At 43.5% G+C, this 25,482-nt stretch overlaps 1 protein-coding gene across 3 annotated transcripts in view; it reads right to left on the bottom strand.

Moving 5' to 3' along the window:
- The window catches only part of vta1 (vesicle (multivesicular body) trafficking 1), a 58,414-nt gene that overhangs the window by 22,966 nt on the left and 9,966 nt on the right, over positions 1–25,482 (bottom strand). For all 3 annotated transcript variants that reach the window (XM_085432693.1, XM_085432695.1, XM_085432694.1), the window contains exons 2-5: positions 20,790–20,884; positions 13,017–13,144; positions 7,533–7,608; positions 781–895 (exon numbers count right to left, since the gene is read on the bottom strand). In XM_085432693.1, coding sequence (XP_085288819.1) covers positions 781–895; positions 7,533–7,608; positions 13,017–13,144; positions 20,790–20,884 — 414 coding nt within the window. The remainder of the gene's footprint in view (positions 1–780; positions 896–7,532; positions 7,609–13,016; positions 13,145–20,789; positions 20,885–25,482) is intronic.

Here is a 25,482-nt window from a genome sequence, read left to right as displayed (position 1 = left end):
AAAAAGCCACTTGAGCAAAAACTATTATTCGGAGGTCGTAATCTATTGCAAATCCCATGTCAGCAGCTAAAGTGGCGAACATTAGAAAAAGGGTTTGTTTCCTTCCCTACATTTCTGCTTTTAAGAACAGGGTGAACTTTAAAGGCTGCTGTGGTCATTTTGTTGGTGGACTAATTCGGTCAATCTCCCCAGGATCTCATGGCGTTTTCCCCCATGCTTTCTTTCTATTAAAAGGTTACGTTTTATGGTGCAAGCCTGGCATCAGCAGCCAGAACGTTACAATGTGACAAAGGTCAGGGATCTGTGTTCAATATGAGGAAACCGAGAGTAATAAAATAAATATCAGCTCATTCTCATGTATACACGAACACAAAGATCCGGCACAGCCTAGCGGCACACGCGCACTCAGGTGCATTTTCACACACATTTTCTTAGTTTTCTTAGCCAGACTGTGCTAATTTGAATCATCATCACACATAAGCACAAACTTACTGTGGATGTAAGAACAGACCACATGACTAATCTACTCTCCTCACTCCTTTAATCTCACGTCTCCAGTTTCACCGCATGACTTTCCTGCTACAGCCCCAGACCTGATAAGGCAAACAATGCAGAGCCAAGGTTTATACACACACACACACACACACACACACACACACGCACGCACACACACAAAAGGAATTTGGCCTCAGCATTCATTAAAGAGAACTCACACAAGAGAGGACTGTTTGGTAACGGGGAAAGAGGGGTGTGTGTGTGTTCCATATCAGTGTGTCCCACCTGCTTCCTCGTCCTCACCCATGCCGATGGGCCCGGGCTGAGGCGTCTCCCCATTCTTTAGACAGTTGTGGATGTAGGTGGCCTTCCAGCGGGCATACTTCCTGTGCTGGATGTTCTGGTGAAGGCGAGAATAAACACACATCAAGGAAGTTGTAACTGACACAGGGAGATATATTTTTCCACAGCTTTTACCCCAAAAACTAACTGCCGGTTAGTGTAACACATGCGATATGGTCAAAGGTCGAGGCTGCTGAAAGGTATGAATTTAGTCACTGTAAAGGACTTGGAAGTTCAAACTGAACTCTCATTGATTGAGGTTGTCAATCATTAGTTCCTAATGATGTCATAATCATTAGTTTCCAATTCTCCTTTAATGAGGTCTTCTGAAAAATAAAAATGTTTGTGGGTCCCAGGGTGCTCCGTTCAAAAGCACCCAGTTTCACCAATCTAATTTTAACAAGTGGAACCATTTATTCTGCTCATGTTTACCATGGGTCCTAAATTCATTGTCATACACCAGCAATGCAGGATAGGGGCTCTCTTTGTTAAAGACGTTTTGCAGCTGCAGTCATGATCTGGATGAGGAACTTTCCAGACTGGAAGTCACTGGAACACTGTGGACGTCACCGGATCTACCTGAGACAGCCAGACTGTGACCTGGGCACTCGACATATAAAAAGCAGAGCTAGTACTGCTATATTGGAAGTCCTAATCCAAGTGGCACTTGACAAACGTGTTATGTTCGGTCCCCAAACAAAGAGAAGAAGGCAGAAATTGTTTGCTGCACCTGTCACATGCCAGCGTGCTCTGAGAGTGAGGCAAACTGTATAACTGCATGAAGTGTGAGCTTTGCTTAGCTTTATTAGTTTCTGGTCCCAGTACAGCTGTACAGGACTGGGTTTACACCGCCAACAAAAAGTAAGACTCATTCTTGTGAGGGCTCTGCTTTATCAAATATTCTGTTCCTAACTCTTGGACAGACTTGGACACGTGGACAGGCACAGTTGAGGAGTGGAGGGTGTTAGAGTCAGGATTTTATCTTTGCTTTTGCTGATGACATGGTTCTTTTTGTCGGGTGCTGACCTCTACCTTGCACTGGGGTGGTTTAAAGGTGGGATTAACACAGTCAAAGCCACGATTCCTCAGCTAGAAAAGATGGAGTACCAACTCCGGGTCAGGGATGAGTGTCTGTAGGTCTTGTCCATGAGTGAGGTGAATGGAGCTGAAAAGACTGACAGATCCTTCCTCTCACCAAGTGCTGGAATATTTATTCAGTGTAGCAGGGAGTGGCTTGCGGTGCCATGCAGGGAAGGCGGACGCACCTGCACGGCATCCGCAATCATGCCCCGCCGACTTAAATACGGTACTGGGTCCTGCAGGATGGTGGTTGTTGTCAGTGTGTGTGTGGTTGGCAGTGAGATAGAGAAAGCTGCAGCCAACAATGTGTGTGAACAAGCAACCATTAATAAAGAGATGCTGCAGAGCATGAAAATGCACCGGGTCTGCTGTGGGTTTGTTACAGTGGTGTCGAAACCTAGGATGAGGACACAGCAGACCTGCAACTAGGCCAAATGTGGAAGGAGCTGACCCAAATGGTGGCTGAGATGGTGGCTACACAGCAGGAGCAGGCGGCAGTGTTGCGGCGCCGGCAGGAAGCATGAACATGCACTGGGGTCTGCTGTGGGTTTGTTACATTCAGGTCTCATTCTGTTGGCTATCCGATTTCCATCAGTACTCTAGAACATGGACCTAATGTGAATCAGGTTAGCTTTTAAAGCAGGGCCAGAGAAAGGAAGGTGTAATTTATTCTATGATAAGTAGAGAAAAGATACCAAAACTGAGTCTGAAACGAAAAAAGCATTACTGGTTTAATTTGAGCCAACTTTTAGGACCTGGATTTTAAATGGGAGGGTATAACTGCTGAAGGCCTGAAGACAAAGAAGCAGGTAAGTAGTTTTGAAGGGTATAAAAAGGTGTAAGCTATTTGAATTTGAAGTTAAAGAAAATAAAAATACTTCAGTCCCAAGGTTCAAGGTTCAGGTACTGAATAAAGTTCCATCCATCCAACCCAGAAAAGAAAACATACATACACTGTAAGGCTGTTAGAGGTATTTATCCAGTGGCTCAGTCCCCTATACGACTATAGAGTCAGAGTAACAAAGTTCTACCAGTGGGGTTAACAGGTACTAAGTTGGGCACTAAACCTCAATTATACACTGGTTTGCACTCAGGTGTGAGTGATGTAAAATTTATGATCAGTGCGCATCTGCCTTTGCTTGGAGTCGTCCACAGAGAATTTACATTACAATTCATAAACTGCGTGTCCCAGGTCCTCGGTGTCAGGCAGTGAATGATCACGATGTACTACAATGGAGGTGTGAGGAGACGCAGTAGAGTGTTAATGGGGGCACATTAGAGTGAATCAAGGCTGAAGGATCTTTGAAATATTACAATAGGAGTGACGCTGATAAGACCTGTGAGAATTTCCTGCTTATTCCAGTTAAGTGCCAAATTCACAGAAGCAGCTCAGAAACAACACGGAGAGCTGACGCGTATTTGTTTAGCCTTAGCATTACCATCGCAGATGGATGAGGCTCCGGTTATTTTAATCCCTGGAAAAACACTTTTGAGATATTAAAGCACGCAAAGGGAAAGACAGGAATGTAACCGCTATAAAAGTTTCAACAGAAAGGTCACACATTGTAAAACTCTCGGTTAAACAATAACTCATAGCAGAGGGAAGCACATGCTCCCTCATGGGGCAATTTGTTGTCTTTGCATTCATTTAACACCTAAACAGGACTTTTGTAGAAGGCAAAAAGACTCAACAATATCATAAAGACAAAAAACTATGTTCCCTCTTCGGACTGTGCCTGGCCAGGCCCCATAGACTACTTGGGCCTGGCCTCAGGCGCTCGACCTCGGGCATCCTCCCTGGGCCTGGCTCCAGGGCGTGGCCCAGTTAACCCCATCCCGGGCAGAGTTTGTTCCTGGGTGAGGGACCAGACAATTCGCCATGGATGACCCTACCATAGGGCAAAAGCCTCAGATAACATACCCCCTGGGATCCCAGGGACACACAAACTCCTCCACCACAATAAGGTAGCAATTCACAGAGGGAACCACTGGACTTTAAATCTTCATTTGGACATTTGGTTGGTAAAACCTTAAACGTTTCAAGATATGATGAACCACGAATGCTTCAGTTCTGAATTACTTTCAACATATTTGTTGGAAACATCATTATCTTCATGCAGTCATGTGATAAAGTTTTGTGCACAACTGTGAAAACTTTTTCATGACTGTATAAAAAAAAAATCCAGATTCTTTTATATTCTAGGTGATGATCCGATTTTCAAAGAGTGACTCAGGAACATGTAGTTTCCCCGGCTGCTGACTCTTTTCTGTGAAGTACCACGATTAGGGTCACAATGCTTTCAATTCCCGTAATTTGTTAATGTAAAATGCATTGGCTGACAATGTCCCCAGGTGGGCTCATGGCCTCATGGTGGAGAGACATAATTATAGTCAGAGGCAGATGGTCCACGCTGCCTTTGTTAGTAACAATGTAGTGCGGTGACAACCGGAGTAGAAGAAGTACGCATATGAGCTTTCTGCTCGTGTAGATTTTTATGTCCAGTGCACGCTCTCGGCCAGGCACAGCAACAAGGAACTAACTGAAGAGGAAACAACTGGGTAATAATTCCAATTGATCAGGCGTAACAGCGACTCCTCGTGTAAAAGCAAAATTGTATTTGTTATATCAGGCCTGAACATAAAAACTCAACAGCTGCAGGAGGAAAGAGAAAACAATGGTAAAGTTAAAGATCTGGCAGCTTGATGCAGTTAACATGAAATCACACAGCCGTGTCTTCACATCTGAATATGGATGCACATCCAATTAAATGTACTGGAGGGCTGGACTGGGGCCAGATTGAGGATTAATGGTGTTCTTAATGAACAGAGATAAAAGGGAACGATCTCCTCTAATGGTGTCATCTCTCTTTTCAACTTAAAGTTTGTGGCCACATTAACAAATAGACAATACAATTCTAACCAGCTTCAAAATCTGCATTAGGTACGACAAACTTAATTCTTCAGTCTGAGCTCTCTGAGCTTTCTGTCATTTCTTTAAGTATCTTCAGGAAAAGATCTCCAGGATTTGTGAAGAGTATTTGAAGCTCTTGTTTAGAGGTTTTCTGCCTGTTTTTCCATTTCAGATATCCAGGAAAGAATCTCCACCCTGTGTCACAAATGGCTGCAGACTCTCACTGTTGGACCTCCTCCTGACCTCCTCGTACATACTGACCATGATGTGGATCCATCTCTCCATCAGACCTGTTCATGTAGTTTTCATAACTCTGCCTTTTCTCCCCGTTTCCCTACATTAAGAACTGCTTCCTGACAGCCGTCCTTTCAGTAACTTTCAGATACTGTTTATTTGCTACAGGCAATTGTTTTGGTTATTAATTTCTTCTTCAGTCACCTAGTGTTCTAAAAAACACACCATGCTGAGATATGGCAAGGTTTCAGTCAATAGCTCTGTGGGAATCACCTTGTTGGTGTTAACTTTGTTATCCTAGGCAATTTTTATAGATTCACCTAAAAAAATAAGAACAAATTATGAGTTTTTGTGAAACACAGGCTGCTCATAACAAAAAGCCACAAGATTCCATTTCAAACTGGTTCCTGAGTTGTCTGTTTTGTGTGAACAGCACTGGTTCATCCCTTGAGTTGGCTTTTTATTCTTGAAAATAAAATTAAAATAAATAAATAAATAAAACAACTGATTATTGTTCAGAAACCCTGGAGAGCTGCTGCTCAAGACCACTTTACAGGACAAACGGGCTCCTTGGAAGCAAAAACATCAATAAATGACGGGTGGTACCTGCTGACAGGCAGGACATCACCTGACATCTGAGTGCTTGCTTTGAAGAAATGTGTGACATTAAATGTGTGCCAGCCTCAGTTACAAAGGCTAGAGTCATTTTTGAAAAGCACTTCTGAAAATACTGAACTGGATAGTCGTGTTTTTCAAAGTCACTGACTCACTTGTCGGGTTCAGAGACTGTTACACGGCAGCTACAGATTCGGTTTCTCTCTCAGAAACAAGTCAGTGGGATGAATTCTGACACACATGGGAACACATTGAAGGCATTCACGAAGTATAAAGGTCCCTGACGGTAACAGTGTTACATAAGATGGTGGCAACACTGCTGAAAACCTCTTTCTGCTGCCTGAAACTCAGTCACCAGTGGGTCTCAGTGTGGGAACATGACAGCTCACCATACATGAACTAAGTGCCCCATCATGCTTTAATGGTTTCTGGGTGATCTGGGAATCATACACACCAGGTGTTTACAGGAACAGAGCTAAGCAGGACTGTGTTCATACCTCACTTTCACAGTAAAGATTCGTACGCGGTCAACTTTAAGCACCTTGTTGTTGTGATTTGGTGCTATACAAAGAAAATGTCTCTGCAGGGTTTCCTAACGACAGGGTGAACTTTTATAATTAATGGTAGTGAAATATATTTGGGGACATACTTTGGCCATTTTTCAATCCATCTGGGAGAATCTCATTATCTGTTGTTAATTCACTGAGCCATAAGCCTACCCACTCTTATTTTGAAAGTTCAGTCACTGTCTGGGTGTCTGATCTCAAGAGGACCTCATCCCACAGCTGAACTCCAACATGATGGTCTGCAGTAGTCGATCATAACACCTCTATGCAGAGCTCAGCGCCCCTCAGAGGGACGAGCTGCAGGCTGACGGTGGAGATAACGGGCAGATGGCTGCAGAGACATCTACAGCTCCGTTATGTCTTCATCACAAACGCTGCACATAAAATGTTCAGAGCAGCGGCACATTTGAGCAGAATTTTTAATCACTTTTTTTAGAAAGCGTGGGACTCCTGCACCACACGTACTGTAATTTGAATCTGTGGGAAACGCTGCGCTGTGTTTCACACCTTAAGGCACAAATAACTCCCAGCCACTGCTAATAACCACTAAACTTAAACCTTTGCTTCCAATGATGAAGCTTTAATTTGCTCAGACTCTGATGTTCACACAGACTCTGTGGTTTGTTGTGTTGTGGCTGCACCTTCTCATCAAATGGAAATATTTAACGTGTTTGTGCATCTCTTCCCTGAAAATTCAGCATGGCACATTTGGGATCTTTGAAAATTTTTGGCTGCGAAATAAAATAAAGTTCTGTGTTTTAACAATGTCGGGCTGTGCGGCCAGTCTGTAAAGGTTCGCTAATAACTGCAGATTAGCGGGAGGATAAGAGCACAAATTTACACAAAGTCTGTTTATCTGCAGCACCCTGAATACATCGCAACAGCTGAGTCAACGCTTGGCCTCACAGCAGCTCTGTTATGAAAACAACAACAATGAAATATCAGAAGGAAGGGATTGGAGAATGACCTGAAGTCTCCTTTAATGACATTCCCACAGTGCAGTGACCTGATTGATGTCACGACTGTGTCACTTTCTCGTGTCTGAGTCGAAAGAAGCAGATGCATGACTGCTGTCAGGATCTGGCTAAACAGACAGGCCTCGGCAGCAGGATGAATGTTCTGTTGGTTTTGGTCTCTTTGGGGATTATTGGATCATTTATAAATGATTAAATAAAGTCGGCATCATCCTTCAGCCAGTTAACTGATAAATGAGCTTCCTATTGGGGTTGGTCATCATTATAACTCTGCAGAGATCAAACCTGGGACTCCCAGCAGGGTCTTTATCTTACCTCCTCTGACAGCTCCCCAAAAACAGACAAGACATCCAGCAGCAGACTTGAAGTGTAGAATGACTTGATCATGTTCCTGGAGGAAGGAAAGAGGCAGAGGAGGGGGACAGACGGCAGGAATTATGGGATATACGAAGGAGGAAAGGTTGGAAGAAAAGGGGGTTGAAAAAAATGGGCAGAACAGAAGTGAATGAATAAGATGGAAGAACGTCCATTAGTCTCTTACTGTCTCTTACTCCATCACTGAGAGAGCCTTGTTTCTACAACAGCGATTTATTTATTTGCCCATGAGCAATTTTGCCAATAATGTTGGTTGAAGCTAAGAGAAGCAGTCAACGGAAAAACAACAAAAAAAAGAAATAGGGCCGTTTTAACGGCACCGTCTGCCAGCAGCTTTAGCGTGATTTGGTGCATTTCAAATAAATAAATTGTTAAGGTTCAAAATATTGGGGATGGAGACAAGAGAAAAACCACAATAACAACACTGGTCCGGCCGGGTTAAGTCAAACGATGATTTTAATGAACACCCGCGTGGGAGATGGACACCGTATGCAGACAGCCTCAGATCTCAAAATGGTGGAGCATTGCTCAAACTCTTATAGCCTCTGGTTCTCCCACCTTATCATAAAAGCCTAAACATTCACATGCTTTTCTCTCACACGGCGCCTAAGCTACGACCTTGGCTCCCCGTTTATCTGCTCCTGCTGAGTTGGGGCAGAAAACTCCAGCATATTCTGTTCTCTTCTAATCAGACAAATAAGGCGATGACTTTCTGCAAACAGTATTTCTTATAACATCATAAAACAATATCATTCATCCACAATAAATCAGCAGTCTAATGTAATGCAAATCAGTTTAACGAATGCAATAGTTATCAGCTTCTTCTAATTCAGGAGAATAATGCAAACTAAAACTACATAATAATTCACAATCTTTAGTTAGGGGTATAACATGGCATAAAATAATATTATAATCTAACAAAATAAACAAATAATCCAAAAGTAGCTATATTAGCAAAAGCACTTTCGATAGAGCTGAGGAAGCTGGTGATAGCCTAGCATACTCAGCCGGATGGTGGACACGTAAACGCTCATGCACGTTAGTCGTGTTTGAGTCCTTTGCTGGCACTATGCGTCTGCACAAGCGGCACACCCCTTTGGTTACATCCTCAGGTTTGCCTCTTTGAATCTTTCGGTTTGAAGCCAAAGAAATCCCAAATTGGTGACTTTGTATTTTTTTGGGCAACTAGTTGCTCCATGTTTGGACTTCTGTGTTCTAAACGCGCAAATCAGTCTGTGCATGATTACATTGCTCCGCCCATCAAAAAGTCACCTGCACGAATATATCGCCTATCGTCATTTATTGGACTCATTAATGTGGGTTGGAAAAATTTCACATATCGGCCAGCCTTAATCAATACCAACTAAAAGTGGTCCAAGCTACAAAGGAACAAACCACTGGAGCAGCTGCAGGCTCAGCACCACAGGACCGCTCCAGCGTGCTGTAGAGCACAGAGCACGCAACACGCAAACACGACACAAACTGTCTCCTGAGACATGTTGGATTCAAACATGCATCAGTGCCAGGACACTGTATAAACTCACTCGAGTTTTAAAAGTGTCTTACAATCACATGAACTCAGATATGTCACTGTTCGCATAAAACGGCGTAATATATATTGGCTCAGAGTTATTACATTTGGATCATTGTTTTAAAAAAGAAAGCACCTTTAAAACTTTGGCTGGTGCAGGTCGAGAGCCAAACATTTGTGTTTTGAGGATTGCAGATTATCTTTCAGTTATCAGCATTTTTGTTTCCATTACTGTCCCACCCACATGAGCTGGGGCAGGGGCTTAAAAATGCCACTTAGACTGGAGGGGATGGATCTTCTATTTCTGTATAACAGCATTACTCATTTTACCTCTAACGTCACTGTAAACCTTTACTAAGCTTTTATTGTTGTTTATTAAGCTAACGTATACGTTATTACTAGTTAATTATTTGCTTAGTATTGTTTACTTTTTGTTTACTTCTTTATCTGTTATCTGACTCTTGGTAAAAGATTTTAAACAGCATGTGCTTGTGTAAGATGTTGATCAGATGTTGAGGCTGGCCGGGCCCTCTGGTTTGAAGAGTAGATACGTTTGGTAACCACAGCAACCCATCATCACACACACACACACACACACACACACAGGTAAGGACAAAGAATGGGCTCCTTGTAGTGCAGAGTGGGAAGTTTTCAAAAAACATTCAGCTGTGTGACTCAAAATGAAGACATGTAAACATGTACGCATTTACACCTCTGTATATCCGTGTGACTGTGTGTGTGTGTGTTCAGGAGTGACATAACACACGGCTGAGGCTCGTGTGTTATATCCGTGTATATCCGTGTGACTGTGTGTGTGTGTGTTCAGGAGTGACATAACACACGGCTGAGGCTCGTGTTGGCAGCAGACCGCTGCTGCTTGTAAAACCGCAGGCGGGTTTGCTGACCAGCAGCAGAACAGAAGCTTGAGTCAGTCCTGCTTCATATACCTGCTGGAAACAGCTTTTGGGCTGTGTTTACACCACAAACAAATCCAAAGACACGTCGCCTGCATCCATTCATCCTGCATGAGCTGCTGCAGGATGACTGACAGAAAGGGAAACCGACTCTGCACGTTTCTCCCATGTCAAAGGTCAAAGTGCAGAGTCTCCAGAGTTCACAGAGGAGACGTCATGCAAGTTTCTGTCTTTTTAGCAGATCTGGATGCTACTGATATGCTATTGAATTGAATTGAATTAAATTGAAATAAATTGAATGAAACCCCCTTTTAACAGGAAGAAACCTCAGGCAGAACCGGGCTCGGGGAGGTAATAAAGTGTGGAGTGATAAAGTTGCAAACTTGCGGGATGTTGGAGCGGGTGTTTTCCTTAAGGATGAGCAGATTTAATTACTTTAATGAAATAATAACTCCTTTGGTTTCTGCTGTGGTGATGATGTCACTGTATTACTGATGACTATCTTTCTATCGGCTTCAAATTCTTTTAAAACTTTATTAATACAGCAGATCTTAAACAATGCTGCTGACCAAAGCTTCTCCTCGGACATGCTCACACCGCTGCATTGTCTACAGCAGCTGTGTTCATGCTGAGACTTCATCAACCTGTTCATCCATGCTTCCTATTGGTCAGAAGCATGGATGGACCAGCACCGCACCTATCATGTGAACGTGCAAGGGAAACTCCAGGTGAACTCACAACCAGATAACCAGCTCAGCCCGATAACTGCTGTTGGGTACCTGAATCCAGGTAATGGGAGGATAAGCGGGTATCTGAAGTCACTTTGTCATGCAGGCATGGTGGATTTCTTTGTTTAGTTGAAAGGTTACAGCAGTTGCACAGAGTTGCAGGTGCTTCTGTTTTGTTGTTCTTTGTCTCATTCCTAGGAAATGGTGTGTCTGAGTCAGACACAGGGTCCAACTTTTTAAAGACAAAGCAAAGAAAAAAAAGATTGAATTCCTGACTGAAATATTTGGCCAGCCTCACTTAATGTACCATTAGAAACGCAGATAAGACAAACAAAGAACGCATTGAAATCGTGTGGAGAACGTATAAACACTTCTGATTATTTCCAAGGTGTTTCCTGTCGGGCAGTCTCATTCCAGGTGATAAACTGGGGGAAGGAGAAATTACAAAGGAAAAGAGTAAGAAACACACATTTTCCAGAGAAATCCCCCAAATCAACTGTTCCAATAACCTGGTGTCATGTTATTCTTCCCCGTTAAATATGAGGATTTAACACAACCAGAGTCACTAACAGAAGAGTAATGATTACAAACTAACGTTTTTGGTTTTAATCCGACTTCATTGGTTCAATTAGCTCCAAAGGTTAAAGCTGTGATGGGTGTGAACACTGTGATTAGCAGCAGAAACATCTCTGCTAAAACACTCTCAGCTGAACGCTGAATGAAGATCAACAGGCTGAGGTGGTTTCCTGACCTAAATAGGCAGCATTATTCCACATGATGCCTGAGTTACTGCTTCCATGGAAGGAGATGTGACCGGCTTTCCACCAAACGGTCTGGAACTGGATGTACGGACGCAGAAGTCCCCCGAGACCAAGACCGTTCCCAACAGGGCCGTCGACCATCTGATGGTGACGGCAGAAACTGAGCGTGCACTACAAGGAGCAGCATTCCTGAATATTCCTGAATATTCCTGAACATTCTGGAAAATTTCCCACTGTGACACTGTGACGCCTAAAGGGGGGCAGCTGTGCTTATTTTCTGCCATGAATTCTGCTCCATTCGTGTAAGTTCATATTAAAAACACGGGCAGAGTTTCAAATAATGAGCTCAGTGTGCAGATGTGAGGAATTCAGCCTGCTCTAAACTCTCTGCTTCACCCAGGCCTTTCTACTCTTGGCTCTCGCTGACATCACTGAGTGGGGATAGCCCTGATACGGCCCCCTCATGCACGAGTGTGGGAGGAACCTAATATTGTGTTTCAGAGTGAGGAAAGGCTGAGGAGCTGCAGTATGAAAGACATAAAGTGTTGGGGTGTTTCCAACATGTCTCCTGTCAGAGGAAAAACATCAAGACTCAAAGAAACTAATAAAAGAAAAAATATAATTATCCAGTGAAATCCTCCAACAAACCCTTCCAGTGACCCGGTTAGATACTGACCTTCCTCGTGAATGATCAGATTAGAGAGGAAGGTCATAATTAAACCATGTGTGAATAAAACGTCAGACCGTCACTAATCGATTTATTAATAATTACAAACTTTCATTCTTGGATGGGCGAGTAAAACCTTTTGGTTCAAAGCAAGGATGAGCTGCACTGTGGCCCAGTATGAGTATAAGAAGAATTATTTTGAACACTGAATCATGCAAAGCTGGTCTTATAGAGCCCACAGTATAAGTAACGGGTCTAACTGGAATCTGAATATTACCTTTATCTGAGAAACTGAGTTTCTTTTGACAGAAGCTGTGCTCACATTTTCAAAGTCACAGATCGTATTGTTGTGGTCCACAGAACACCAGTGCACCAGGTAGTCTGTGCATCCCGCTTATTCACTGAGGTTTGAGATATTTATTTGAGCAGAGAAACAGCAGGACTGTGTGGTTCTGAGGGCTGGGAGCTGCTCTGTGTTTCTTCCTGCAAGACGACTCCTTCCATGAAGTACTTGTACTCGTGAATACAAATCTCATATCAAGTCCTTTGTAATGGCAATCTAATGTTTAGACTCCATCATGAACTGAAGGTTTAAATACCTCAAAGTTTCTAATTGGACTAATCAGAGCATCATTCAATGATTAAATCATTACACTGACAAACCAGTTACGCAGGGCCATTACACTCTTCTGGGATGTTATGATTACAGGCCAAAGCCAACTTCAAAGTCCTGCTAGTAAGTGCGCACACACACACACACACACACACACACACACACACACACACACACTCTCTCTCTCTTAAGGAGTGGCTCGGTTCTCACTTGTGGAATCGTCCTGCTCTGTCCTCGTTGTCAGCGTAGAGGAATAATTTTAAGGCATAGTTTTCGATGTGGGCGTTCCCAACCACCTCCTGACTGATGGACTCGTTATCACTCAGCTCCTTCTTCATCTGCAGGAGAAACAAAAACAACGACACATGAACGGAACCGTGTAAGCTCTGCAGAGAAAAGCAATAAATCTGTTTTAGTGTCAAACTTTGGTTGTGAAAGGTGTAATACGTTTTAGCCTGAAACTGATCAACAGATCAGAAATATAGAAGAACATCTGCACACGCTCACGTTTGCAAATGGATAGACCTGCAGAGCTATTAGACCAGGTACTGTTTTAACTGCTGAATCAGGTGACACACACTCAATGCATTCACTGTACGAAGACCAACACTTACACACCAGTGCCCACAAATTCACACAAAGCCATCATTAAAACAGGGCCTCTCTTTGACCAGCTAAACCCTTTTTCTGGAGTATTCCATCTACTGGATGTACTTATCCCAGTATCTGCTTTATTTACAGTTTTTAAAAGTTAGTAGGACCTGCAGATGATCCTTTAAACATCCAGCGGAGGCCGGAGAAACTAACCCTGATCCCTGGATGTGTCGCTTTTGGTTTGGTGCACGGAAAAACACTTCTGACTTCTTAGCTCAAATGTTTTAACTCAGGCAAACACGTCCTCGCTTCAGCGGGTGCCATCTAGCATGATGCTTGATTAGTCTCGCTCACTCTGCTTCGCTTTGACTAGGTTTGCTCCACCTGTAATTGCTCCTCTATATGAAATGCCTAGCTCTGTCCATTACGGCGTCCAGCAGGCTTCGGGTTTCTTGTAAAAGCACTAAAGCAAACACGCAGGTTGCTTCCAGCAGGTGGACCCTGGCCGGGCTGAATAGATACTCTGTTCGCTGACTGTGAGTCGTAGCGGAGGAATGTAAAAGCACTGAGCTGAGCGTAGGACAGCAGAGGACAACTGGCCTGGGAATACAAGAATGTGGGATGAAAGGAAAGTCGCTAAACTCAGCCATGACTCTCAGGCTCGCTCGCTCTGGTTAGGTTTCCGTTTGACAGGCGACCAAACTTAAAGTGAAGCAGAAGAATTAGCGCCACTTTTTAAATGTAAACCTGGACCAGGTTAGAGCGAAGCAAGCCTTTGATACGAGACCGTGACGCCTTATTGACTCTGGGAGCAGCGAGTGTGACGCACGGAGGTGCAAACCAAGTCCAAACCAACAAACCGGGGCCGCTTCCCACAGAAATCCACACATGCACAGCAGTGTGCATGAGCGACGGGACGCCCAGCCACGCTTTCATGAGCTCTGTTAATAAATGAAGACCATAAATATGTGAGTGACAATGAATCACAGAGACTCCAGCTCCAACACCTCTGACTGCAGCTGATGCTTTATGCTCAAGTCTGCAGCCTCGGCCCACCTCTTCCTTTCCACTGTCGCCAAAGTGCTTGCTCATAGGGTCATAGTACGAGTGTTGGGCTTTTCTCTGCATCTATTATTGTAGGGTCTACCTTACAATATAAAGAACCTTGAGGCAACTGTTGTTTTGATTTGGTGCTGCATAAATTAAATTAAATTAAAATCAATTCAAATCTAAATTCTAGTTGCAGTCATTTGAATTTTCCTCCATCATCCGCTGAGCAGTGTTCATGTGTCTGAGCTTCAAGTCAGTGTCTCTAAACTCAGAAAGCTTTGAGTGTCTGAGATCAATACATGTTTCCTTGACGTTAGTGAGGTCTTAACCCTTTTTGAACCATGAACCTGGTGGTCCGTGTAAAAGCACGCTTTACTGTAACTCTGTTAATGTTTGTGTTAGAGACGAAAATCAAACGGTTTTGGAAAAAAGAGAACCTGTGCTCTGCAGTGATAGTTGGTGTACCAAGTACTCACAGAGTGGCATGAAAAATCAGCTCCACCGGGATTTTACCGTAACTCCTCGACCGCTCAGGGCTCAAGAGGAAATTCAAATAGCTGGACACATGTATCCATCTGGGTTTGGGTCTACATTTCTGAAAACCTTACACTCTTCAGTACATGATGTGGTTCTGATAAAGTCCATCTTTGTTCAGATGCGCGTAATTCCCACAGTCACAGGTGATCAGAACCACCACAGACTCATCGAACAGGCTCCAAGAAATCTGAGTCTTTGTACAGTATGTTTGATAAGGCTGCACAATTGATTGAATTATAACCTCAATCATTTTGGCTTCTCACCCTTAAATGAACACGACTGAGCAACAATAACAATGTGTTCTCTGCCAATAAAATGCAAAGTAGAAGCAAATCGAGCAGCTTGTTAATCTGCTTTACTTACAGAGCCAGAATTAGCCGCATTACTCATTCGCTCACTCCGTTCGTAAAGCGGCTGAGCTGATTTTAAACTGCTGTGTGTTTTACCTGATAAACTCTGCGGGTAAAACAGATTGATTAAGTCACAGAAGAAGGACCACCTGTTTGACCACCCTGATCTCCCCGCTGTGAGAGACCACGGCGCTCATCCTCAGTGGCTGCTGCAGGAGACAAAGATCTAAATTTAGCAGCATCTACCATGACTGGCATCTCTGAGGTTTCCCATCCTGCATCACATGAAACTGATTTTCAAACAAGTGATCTTCCACCGTCCCAGTGAAAGGCTTGAGCTGGCAATGACAGTGGAAAATAAAAGTCCAGCATGCCTAATGCCTAGTACGTACGAGCCAGGTCAGTGGGGAAATTGGGGGGGAGGATTGGGGGGGGGGGTTTAAATCCTGACTCAGAGCGCTGCAGAATGAGTCACAGCAACAAGCAACAGTTCATTAAGGAGTGGAAACCTCGGGTGTCCCCGTGTTTCACAGAACTTGTTCGGGCTCCATCTGGACAATAGCAGCGCTTCCACATGATTAATTGGGTTTGTGCTGGTGTGATCACAGTCTGACTGCAGCTGAAGTTTACCGAGCAAAACCAAATCAGAATAAGACGGAGCCTGAATCAGGTCCGTGTTTGAACCACTCCTGCTGCCTGCTATCAGCCTGGGAAACAGTTTTGCAACAGGTTCACAACATGACACCAGTTCTCTCTGTAAAACCTGAAACCTGCTCTGAAAGCTGGCATCCGGTTGTTCAGTGATGACGCGACGAATCCTACTTCCGGGTCTAAAGTAGTCTGCGTTTAATATGGCTTTTGTGTTGTTAACATGTTTAATGTTATGTATTTTCTTCTATTTGATCTCAAAAAGCTCCTAAAACAGTCAGTGATCCCTGTTGACCTCCCTCGGCTTTTATTACCGCTAATCATTTATTTAAGCTCAGTTTTTAAAACCTTAGGATGTAACTACAGCCCAGCCCATGCAGCAGTATATGAATGACTAACCTCGTATTGTGGATGGATTATCTCAGTTGTTCTCCTGGCTGAAGTTTGGTCCTTTTACAGCATCCTGCCATGCGATTACATTTGTTTCTGACCACCGAGAAAACTCACGTTAACTTTTATCGAGTGGAAAAAAAAGTTAGCTTGTTTATATTATGCTAACATAGCTGTGTCGCTAGCGGTCACGTAGCACATCATTATATACCAGCTAGCCCAACTTCAGTAATCCTACAAACGTCACTGCTGTTTAGTTTTCTGTCTTCATTTATGCTGGAAGTGATAAGAAAGCTGTACGTTTTAATTTGTTTCCAAAACCCCGCAGTCAGGACATGCTATATTGTATTTAGATAGAAGCTAGCGAGCTAACTCCCTGCTAACTTCTAACTCCATTAAATGTCATAAATTCCGTTTTCATGGATGCCTGGATGTTAAACTCAATTGTTACACCTGGTAGAGCAGAACGCTGATCATTTTATTTAATGCCATAGTGATCGTTTGATATATGGACCTGCAGCGGAGTTTAGACCCAGACACGGCTAGTGACGTCAGACTTAACAACCGGATAGGCCCTGATCACTAGGGCTGGGCCATATTATACCGTTCACGGTAATACCGGCATAATGTTAGGCAACGATAGGAAAATGAAATATCGCGATAGAATGGGAGTAAAACGCGCATGCGCAGTGCCTTTGTTTTCATACGCACATGGCCGATTGTTGAGTGAAACAGATGAACCAGAATTGGTTTGTAAAAATGGTGCAACTTCCGTGATGTGGAACTGGTTTGGTGTTTGTCCGTCAGATACACAACAAAGCACATTTTTTTGCAGAACATGCAAGCGGCCGTTGTTATTGTCGTATTTGTCGGACTAAGATGCTCTTAAATCTGGGAGTAATCTGGGTCCTAAACTCCTTATACTTCAGGTCAAACAACACTGCAGCATCACTTAAGAGTTAAAAACTGTCTAAATTCTTTCATCTTTAATAAAACGATCAGCATTGCTGCTTTACCAGGTGTAACTATAAAGTTTAACTTCCAGGCATCCATGAAAACAAAAGTTATTACATTTAACGGAGTTAGAAGTTAGCAGGAAGCTAGCGGAAGTTAGCTCGCTAGTTTCGCTAGTTACCTAAGCATGATATTGCATGTTCTGACTGAGAGATTTCTGAAAAAAAATCAAACGTACAGCTCTGCTATCACTTCCAACATAAATGAAGACAGGAAACTAAACAGCAGTGACGTTTGTAGGGTTACTGAAGTTGGGCTAGCTGGTATATAATGATGTGCTACGTGATCGCTAGCGACACAGCTATGTTAGCATAACATAAACAGTGAAGCTGGAGGACGAACACTAACACTTTTCCACTTATAAAAGTTAACGTGAAGGTTCTTCATGGTTAGAAACAAATGCAATCGCATGGCAGGATGCTGTAAACGGACCAAACTTCAGTCAGGAGAACAACTGAAATAATCCATCCACAATACGAGGTTAGTCATTAATATACTGCAACAACATGGGAATAGAGCAGCTGCCAGAGAATTCAACATTAATGAATCAATGGTACAGAAGTGGAGGAAGCAAGAAGAATGAGTTTAATAAAGTTTGATTTATCTGACTGCTTTGTTTCGCTTAATGTGCCTTATAATCCCGTGCACCTTATGGTCCGAAAAATGCGTACTGCACACTGCAGTTTAATGTTGCAAAGCACCTCTTTTTAACTTCAGTGGATATTATACATGGTTATGCTCAGGATATGTCAGCCCATTTCTACTGGAAATGCCTTTTGGTTAAACTTTCAGCAAGGAATTTGCATTTGCACTGTTACATTTTTATAAAGCTTTAATGTACATAAAAACCAGCTTCTTGTTTAAGTGAAAATAAATGGAAGGTTGTCTTTTTGCGCTAGTAATGTTGTGGAGTTGTATTTTGTCTCGCATCAATTATATCGTCGGTTATATCGTTATCGCAAATTTTCAAATATATATCGTGATAAATATTTTTGGCCATATCGCCCTGCTCTACTGATCACAGCCTTATTTGTGGCCATCCTCACCTGCAGTCTTCTCCTAAACTCTTGCTGCTCCTCAGAAAAAAAGGAAATTAAAGTTTTCTTTTCTTTACCAGATGTTGCATCAGCTTTCCCTCTCGGACTCTCCTTGCTCCTGCAGTGATGCATGGAGACGTCTCAAGCAACCGACCTGCTTGCGTGAGTGGGGGTTAAGATAACCCACAACTTACATCATCAGGCCTTTGCTCTCATGTGAATGACTGAATGTAAAATCTCTGATCAGAGGTTCAGGCTGAATGGTATGTGAAACAAAACCTTGTTATTGTTAGATTTATATATCGTTCGTTATCAATATAAATCTCAATATAAATCAAAGGTTGTTGATTACCTTGTTGTGGTCGGCTTACACTCCCCGGCAGTGAGGCTCAGGACTGTCTTAGTGAGGCATCTGTAAATATGTGCAACTTGACCACATATCCAGAGTGACAGTGAGGTGTGGCACAGCTGTCCAGCTGTCGCTCTGCACTCTGTGCCATCTGAGAGAAATGTTTCTGGCCCGCGAGTCGCTAACGAGGGTCAGTAACTTAAATGACGCTTAAATCCGACATTCTCCTGTGCTTGTACACACTTCAGGTTCAGAGCGCAGTGGCAGGAAATGGGGAGAACATTGTCTGGGTTATCACTGGGTTTACGTCTTATTGTGCACAACATGACATTTATTTTAGAAACCATGTACCCGTCAGAGTCAAAAAGAAGGCTAAAGCGGTGCATATTTCAGGATGGTTTCCTTAGATCCATACTTCACTCACCACATCTGCTTTTGAGAAAAATACAACAACAGCTAAAATGCCAAGTTCAAGGAAAAGTTCAAGAACTTTAGATACCAGTGTGTGACATCACATTATCTGCAGCCATCTTTTATGTACAGTCTATGGCTTAAACCATCTTTAAAACAATACAGGCTCAGAAATAACAGGCTCAGGCTCATTGCGTGACATGGCACAGAACGTACTGATGAAAGTGTTCGTAGTTCATACATATATGGACAAATTGAAGGAAAACTTGGAAGTATTATGACATTACCTGGCCTGCAAAGTATGTCTGCTAACAGACCTTTTGAAGGCTTTACTGCATTACTTATGATATCTTGCTGCCCAGCAGTGCATGTGACCTGTAGGGGGCCCTCTGGGGTCACTGGGACCCCAGCAGTATTTTAACCTCTCCGAGGAGAGAAACCTCAAAGCTCTGAGAGGACCTTATGCAGTGAGTGCAGCCTCTGATAACCAACAGGTAAATGTCAAGCCTTTTAGAGGGCTGCGTTGTGTGTGTGTGTGTGTATTCATATCTTTGTGGGGACCAAAGATTTAAAGTTTACTATACTTCTGGGGACCAAAATCCTGGTTTGAAGGCATTTTTGAGACTCATAATGTGGTTTTAGTGTCAGGGTTAGAGTTAGGTTATGGTTATGTTAGGTTTAGGATGAGGGTTAGGTTTAGGCATTCTTTTTTCATGGTTAGGGTACGGGGCTAGGGAAAGCATTATGTCAATTAGATGTCCCCACAACATAGTAATACCTGACGTGTGTGTGTTTTCTAAGAAAAGAGCCATTCAGCCGTGTGCTGCTGAGGTAGAGGCGGTGTACAGGCAGCGGTGCAGCCAGCGTCACAGGCTCGGAGCAGGAGTAACGAGGCTGTCGGCTGGACCGTGCAGCTCAGCAGGAGGTCATTGTTCTTCACGTAACACGTCACTTAAAATCTGATGTATATGAAATCCAACAAGATTCTTATCAACCCTCGAGATACTTCTATTCATATCTCTTATTAATTTACTAAACCTGAGCTGTACAGCAGGGGCAGACAAAAGCTCCTCAGACGTCCTCTATGAGCCTCGGTTTCTTACAGATAAATAAAAATAAACCGGGCTGATTTAATCTGGCAGATTTTCTCGATGCAAAGCTTAAACTTCAGTATAAAATAAATAAATAAATAATCCCAATGAAAGTATGAGCTGCAGCCTGGATGGCCTCGAGGCCTGCACAGAAACCAGGGACCCCCAAGCCCGTGTGTCCTCTCCACAGAGGGAGAGGGAGTCCAGAAAAATCAAGAGCATGTTTATGAAACAAATGCAATGACCATCTCATCTGCGTGTTTTTGTTCTCTTAATCACTTGAAGTCAAAAGCAGGAATGAAAATCAGACCCAGCGAACAGACCCAAATTAATCTTTCTCATTTAGATGCAGTCAGCAAGCTCCTGAAATACTGAAGCTCCTGGTTTGAGATGATTAAGCTAATGCGCTTCATTTACTCATTATTCAACGTGACACAATCAGCAAGAGAGAACTAAACAGGAAAAAGGGTCTGCACTGAAGGAGGAACAGGACTAAAGGGAATCCAACTCACCGTCTCCAGCTGGTCCATGAGTTTGACCAGGAACTTTCGGCACTCGGGTGTTTTGCTGTCCAGCTTCATGCCCGTCTGCATGGCGTAGAGTCGACCTGCGGGAGAGCACGGGGAGGAGATAAAAAAATTAAACAAGTCTGTTCTTCCACAGCTTCGCTCACACAAGACACGACACAGAGTCCTCTTCATTAAAGTTTCACACAAGAGCTGCTGAAGATGTTTTCTTCTCTTCCAGGAGGAGGAGGGAAAGATTTCCACCTGAGACGAAGCAGGCCTGTGTGGACACACTCATGATCCCTTACCTGTCAATTATTTCTATTCTTCTCTAACATGATGTAACCTCACACCTGAGCAGCAGCACCGGGCCTGCAGGGATGACCTCCAGAAAAACTCTTAGAGAACTTGGACTGGAATTATTTTCCAAAAATTATAAAGCTAGTCAGAAAAAAGGTGCTGGTATGATAAAGTGTTTTCATATTACTGTAACGGAGGTCAGGGAGGGCTCGTGTTTCTGTGATGTACCTGCAGCTCTTTACTCAGTGTTCAAAAACTGTTATGAATATGACAGATATGCATTTACTGAATGTATCTGCTGGTATAGGGACATTAAATCCAATGTTATTTGAGCCAGAAAAATACACAAAACATTCACAAGGAGTGATACAACCTGAACTCCACGTTCAACACCACAGACTGTATTTAAAAGATTGCCCAACAAGACTTCACAAACAATGAAGAGACACTTGCTCACACAGTCTATGCTCACAACACAAACCTCAGAAAGCAGACTGAGAATGATGTGCACAGCTGTCACACAACACATTTTCAAAAACTGAAAAGAGCTCCCCATCAACAATACACACACACACACACACACACACACACACACACACACACACACACACACACACACACAGAATTCAGCTGTTTGTTGTGTGGGTATCCAGGTTTCAGTTCAGGGGTGTGGCTCGTACACCTGAAGTCCGTCACTGTGCTTCGGTTTGCCTCGTGGCTACACAAACCATGACTTTACACCCCGTTAGAGAGTTTGTGTGTGTAAACGTTTTATGGAACCATGCTGATGCCTTCCTGTAGATTCTGGGCTGAACTGCACTGCAGACTCATCTCTGTGTGAATCAGCCCGGGGTTTGTTAACCAGATGGATGGTGCACTGTGTGTGATCGCTGTGCGTGCACACAGCTGCTGTCTCGACCCATGTTAAAAATGATTGTCTTTAACTAAAATGAGAGACACTTTGAAGCGCACACCGCTTCCTCCTCCATCAGCAGGAAATACAGACGCTGTGTCTGCAGGATAAACACCTCACAGTCGTCCTAAACCGGCAGCAGAAAGGCTTTTCACACTCTGCTCACTCTCACACAATCACAGGTGTGTTGGAGTAAAAACCTCCACCTGTGCTGACAGGCACGCAGACATTCCTCAAATCATCTCTAATCCACAGCTCTGTGTGTGTGTGTGTGTGTGTGTGTGTGTGTGTACACAGGCACAGTGAGCAGACTCAGCGCTGCACTATCAGTGCAGGGTGAAGTGGCCTCAGAGTTCCTTCTCTGCGAGGATTACCTCAGCAGATTGTGCTGTTTGTGTGGAGGCGGAGTGCGGCGTGCAGCACAGAGCGATGAGATCAGCGCGGATTTTACCCTTTGCTGAAATTCTCTCTTTTGAACGTGGACCTCATTTTGGAACGTGGAACCTTGTCGTGTTCTAGAAATTGACGGTTTTATTAAAAATCACCAACGTTTCAAATAATAAGTAATCTCTGTGAGCCACGTGCTCAGGTTGTAGGGCATCGCAGCCCCACCCACCTGCTGTTAAAACCTTCTGTCTGTGAGGGGCAGCCAATCAGAAGACAGCTGGCATAAAGGTGGAGGAGCCCAAACTGCTTGCTTCAGAGTGACTGCAGTAATGCAGCATCACATAAATAAAGATTACTGTAAATTGTAAATCATGCAGAGCTACTCTAGTAGAAGAATATAGAGCTGAAAGCATGTGGAATGGTGCACGGTAAGAAATCTGAGTAACTAATTATAATTATGTTTATAATTTAGTTCATTAATTGAACAAAACTCAAAGGTTGCAACTTGTCTGTTTTGTTTTATGCCTTTAATTTGAAAATCTCTGGGTTATAGTTTGCTGGTCAGACACGGCCGACATGACATGAGCTGGAAACGTTAATAAACATTAAAACATAACTAAATAAAATTCCACCTATTGATATTGCTCCCACAATTACTCTACACTTATTGTACGTTATCTGAAACATGCACAGGCTGTGCTCAGAGCGTCTGCTGCAGCGGAGAGAGAAAGCCTGAATATTAAGCAGTATTCCAGCGTGGACGGTCGGGCCTGTCGAGTTACCAGGAAACCATAAACATCGTGTTGTACTCTGCATATATTTGAGTAATCCGTTTCCACCTCATGTTTGAGTCACAGCCCTGCGCAGCATCAGCAGAACAATGGCCCATTTCACAGCAGCAGAATGGCGGGGAGCCTCTGTCCAGCCGCCAAGGCCAGAAGCACTCAGTGTTTCCAAAGAGCGGCACCAGTGTGACACGCATGTACGCATGTACGCATGAACAAGAGAGCAGCAAGCCACACAGACAGCGGGTCCTCCAGCAGACTGACAAAGGAAGGCTTTGTGTCATCGCGCTGTACAACACAACCCAACACAGTTAGACTGCAGACACACACACACACAACCAGTGCTGGAGCCCCCTTGTGGTGAGTGAAGGTGCAGTTTGTTTCTGCATAGGAATCATTTTTCATTAATTTGTATTTTGTTCAGTTTATTCTTCTCACCCTGAAAACTACATGTAAGCATCAACAGCTCTCTGCAGCCCAGTAAAGGACAGCAGCTACCAGTGTCACTGCAACACATAAATAGTAGTTTGTTTTAAAATGAAAAACACTCAGAATTAAACAAAACATCTGAATTTGATAAATTACATTAAATTATATTTAATTCCATCTTTAAACCAGCAGTGTAGACTTCAGCTGCACAGATATCAGCACACAGGAGGACTTTAACTGATCTCAGTGACCTGCATTCATCTCACAGGAAATAAATCATCCACATCAGCTACCAGACATTTTAAACCAGGCATCGCAAGTTAAACCTTCGATGCCCCTCCGGTCTGCAAAAAGCTGCAAAAGCCTGAAAGCACGCCAGCTGGGACACATCCTCTGAGGAGACGATGGCTTCAAGTGTTAAAACCTGTCAGGCTTTTGTTTCCTGCGATTATAGGGTCTCTGACGAGCTTCCCTCTCTGCTGGCACTCCCAAAAGTAAGTAGGGTCCAAAAAATGCTTTTAGCTCCGGCGTTTGTTTTTCAGAGGTGATAAGCTTCAGTGGAAGGGCTGCTGCTGCCAGCTCACGCAGAGGAAAAAGTTTGTGAGAAAGGATGTGCACTGAAGGTGTTAGACGAAACACTGAACAAATGCAGTGAAAAAGCAAGAAGCTCCATTTCCAGAAAGTTCAGCTCGTGACTGGCAGCAGTGCAGCTTTCTGACTTCTATGTCTCTGAGGACTCTGATATCGGTCTAATTTGCCTCTCTGTGTGTGTGGAGGTGAGCTGGATGCAGGGACTGTGGTCAGAGAGCATCTTCGGGATGGAACAGTGAGCCTCTCGGCCATCGGTGCCTGACGGGATGGTTTACTGCTGATTTGTTATGACAGTGCATTCATTGGGTTGCACAGCACATAACTGAGCACGTCAACACCAGTCAGTACGATGTGAGCCACATCAGGTAGACCTGTGATGTGCTGCCCAAGTTTTCTGCAGAGGCTTCTACAGCAGAGATTTCACGTGTACAGACACTAAACTCTGCTCTGTCAACACAGCAGTTTCCCCAATTTCCTCGTTTATCTCTTGGCGTGACAGTGACTGTTGTAAGAAAATATATTTAGCAGTGAATAATTAACCCTCCCGTAATGGTGCTGGCAGGACGCCGCCACCGCCTCGATGCAATTTTTGACATTCTGTGCCAATGTGAACGTGGGCCAGAGCAGTCTCTGTGTCATATGAATGACAAGGACTTCATTATGGAGAATAGCTGAGTCGCTCTGTGTGTGTGTGTGTGTGTGTGTGTGTGTGTGTGTGTGTGTGTGTGTGTGTGTGTGTGTGTGTTTGTTCGTTCAGTGTGACCAGAAGACAATCGAGGCCCACAGAGTGAACACACTGCCACAGATTCTGGAGGTTCATTCCAGCACAACATGCTGTAAAGCGTGACTGCAACAGCGAACACAGAAACCGAGCACGACAGGAACAGATCATTAAGAACAAGAAACTCTGTCATATCTGTTCTGCTGTTCTCACAGCATTTCTTTGGTTTTGGTATTAAAAGCAGCTCGGCGTAACCTCCATTGTTGTTCCCATTTCTTCATTCAACCTTATGAAAAATGCCAAAGATAACATAGTTTGACAGCATAAAATTTAATTTTTGCACCAACAAGCTGAAAACTTGGCACACCACACAGTGTGCAGTAAATCACTGCATATGAAAAATGCCACCCATTACCCATTTTCCTGCAAAATGTAAAGAAGGGTGTAGCTCAAGACTTACTGTATAACACCCTCAGTTTTATCTAAATGTGAGACAAGAAAATTACAACATCCAGGATTTTATTCTTTAGAGACAAGGCTGCAGTTTAACTGGCTTCACAGATAGACCATCTG

The sequence above is a fragment of the Copadichromis virginalis genome, linkage group LG15 (assembly GCF_057382275.1).
Source record: "Copadichromis virginalis isolate Kocher_CV1m ecotype Utaka linkage group LG15, C_Virginalis_male_GT1.1, whole genome shotgun sequence".
Lineage (NCBI taxonomy): Eukaryota > Metazoa > Chordata > Actinopteri > Cichliformes > Cichlidae > Copadichromis > Copadichromis virginalis.
The sequence above is the reverse complement of the archived record's forward strand: the minus strand, read 5'-3'. Positions and strand labels throughout refer to the sequence as shown.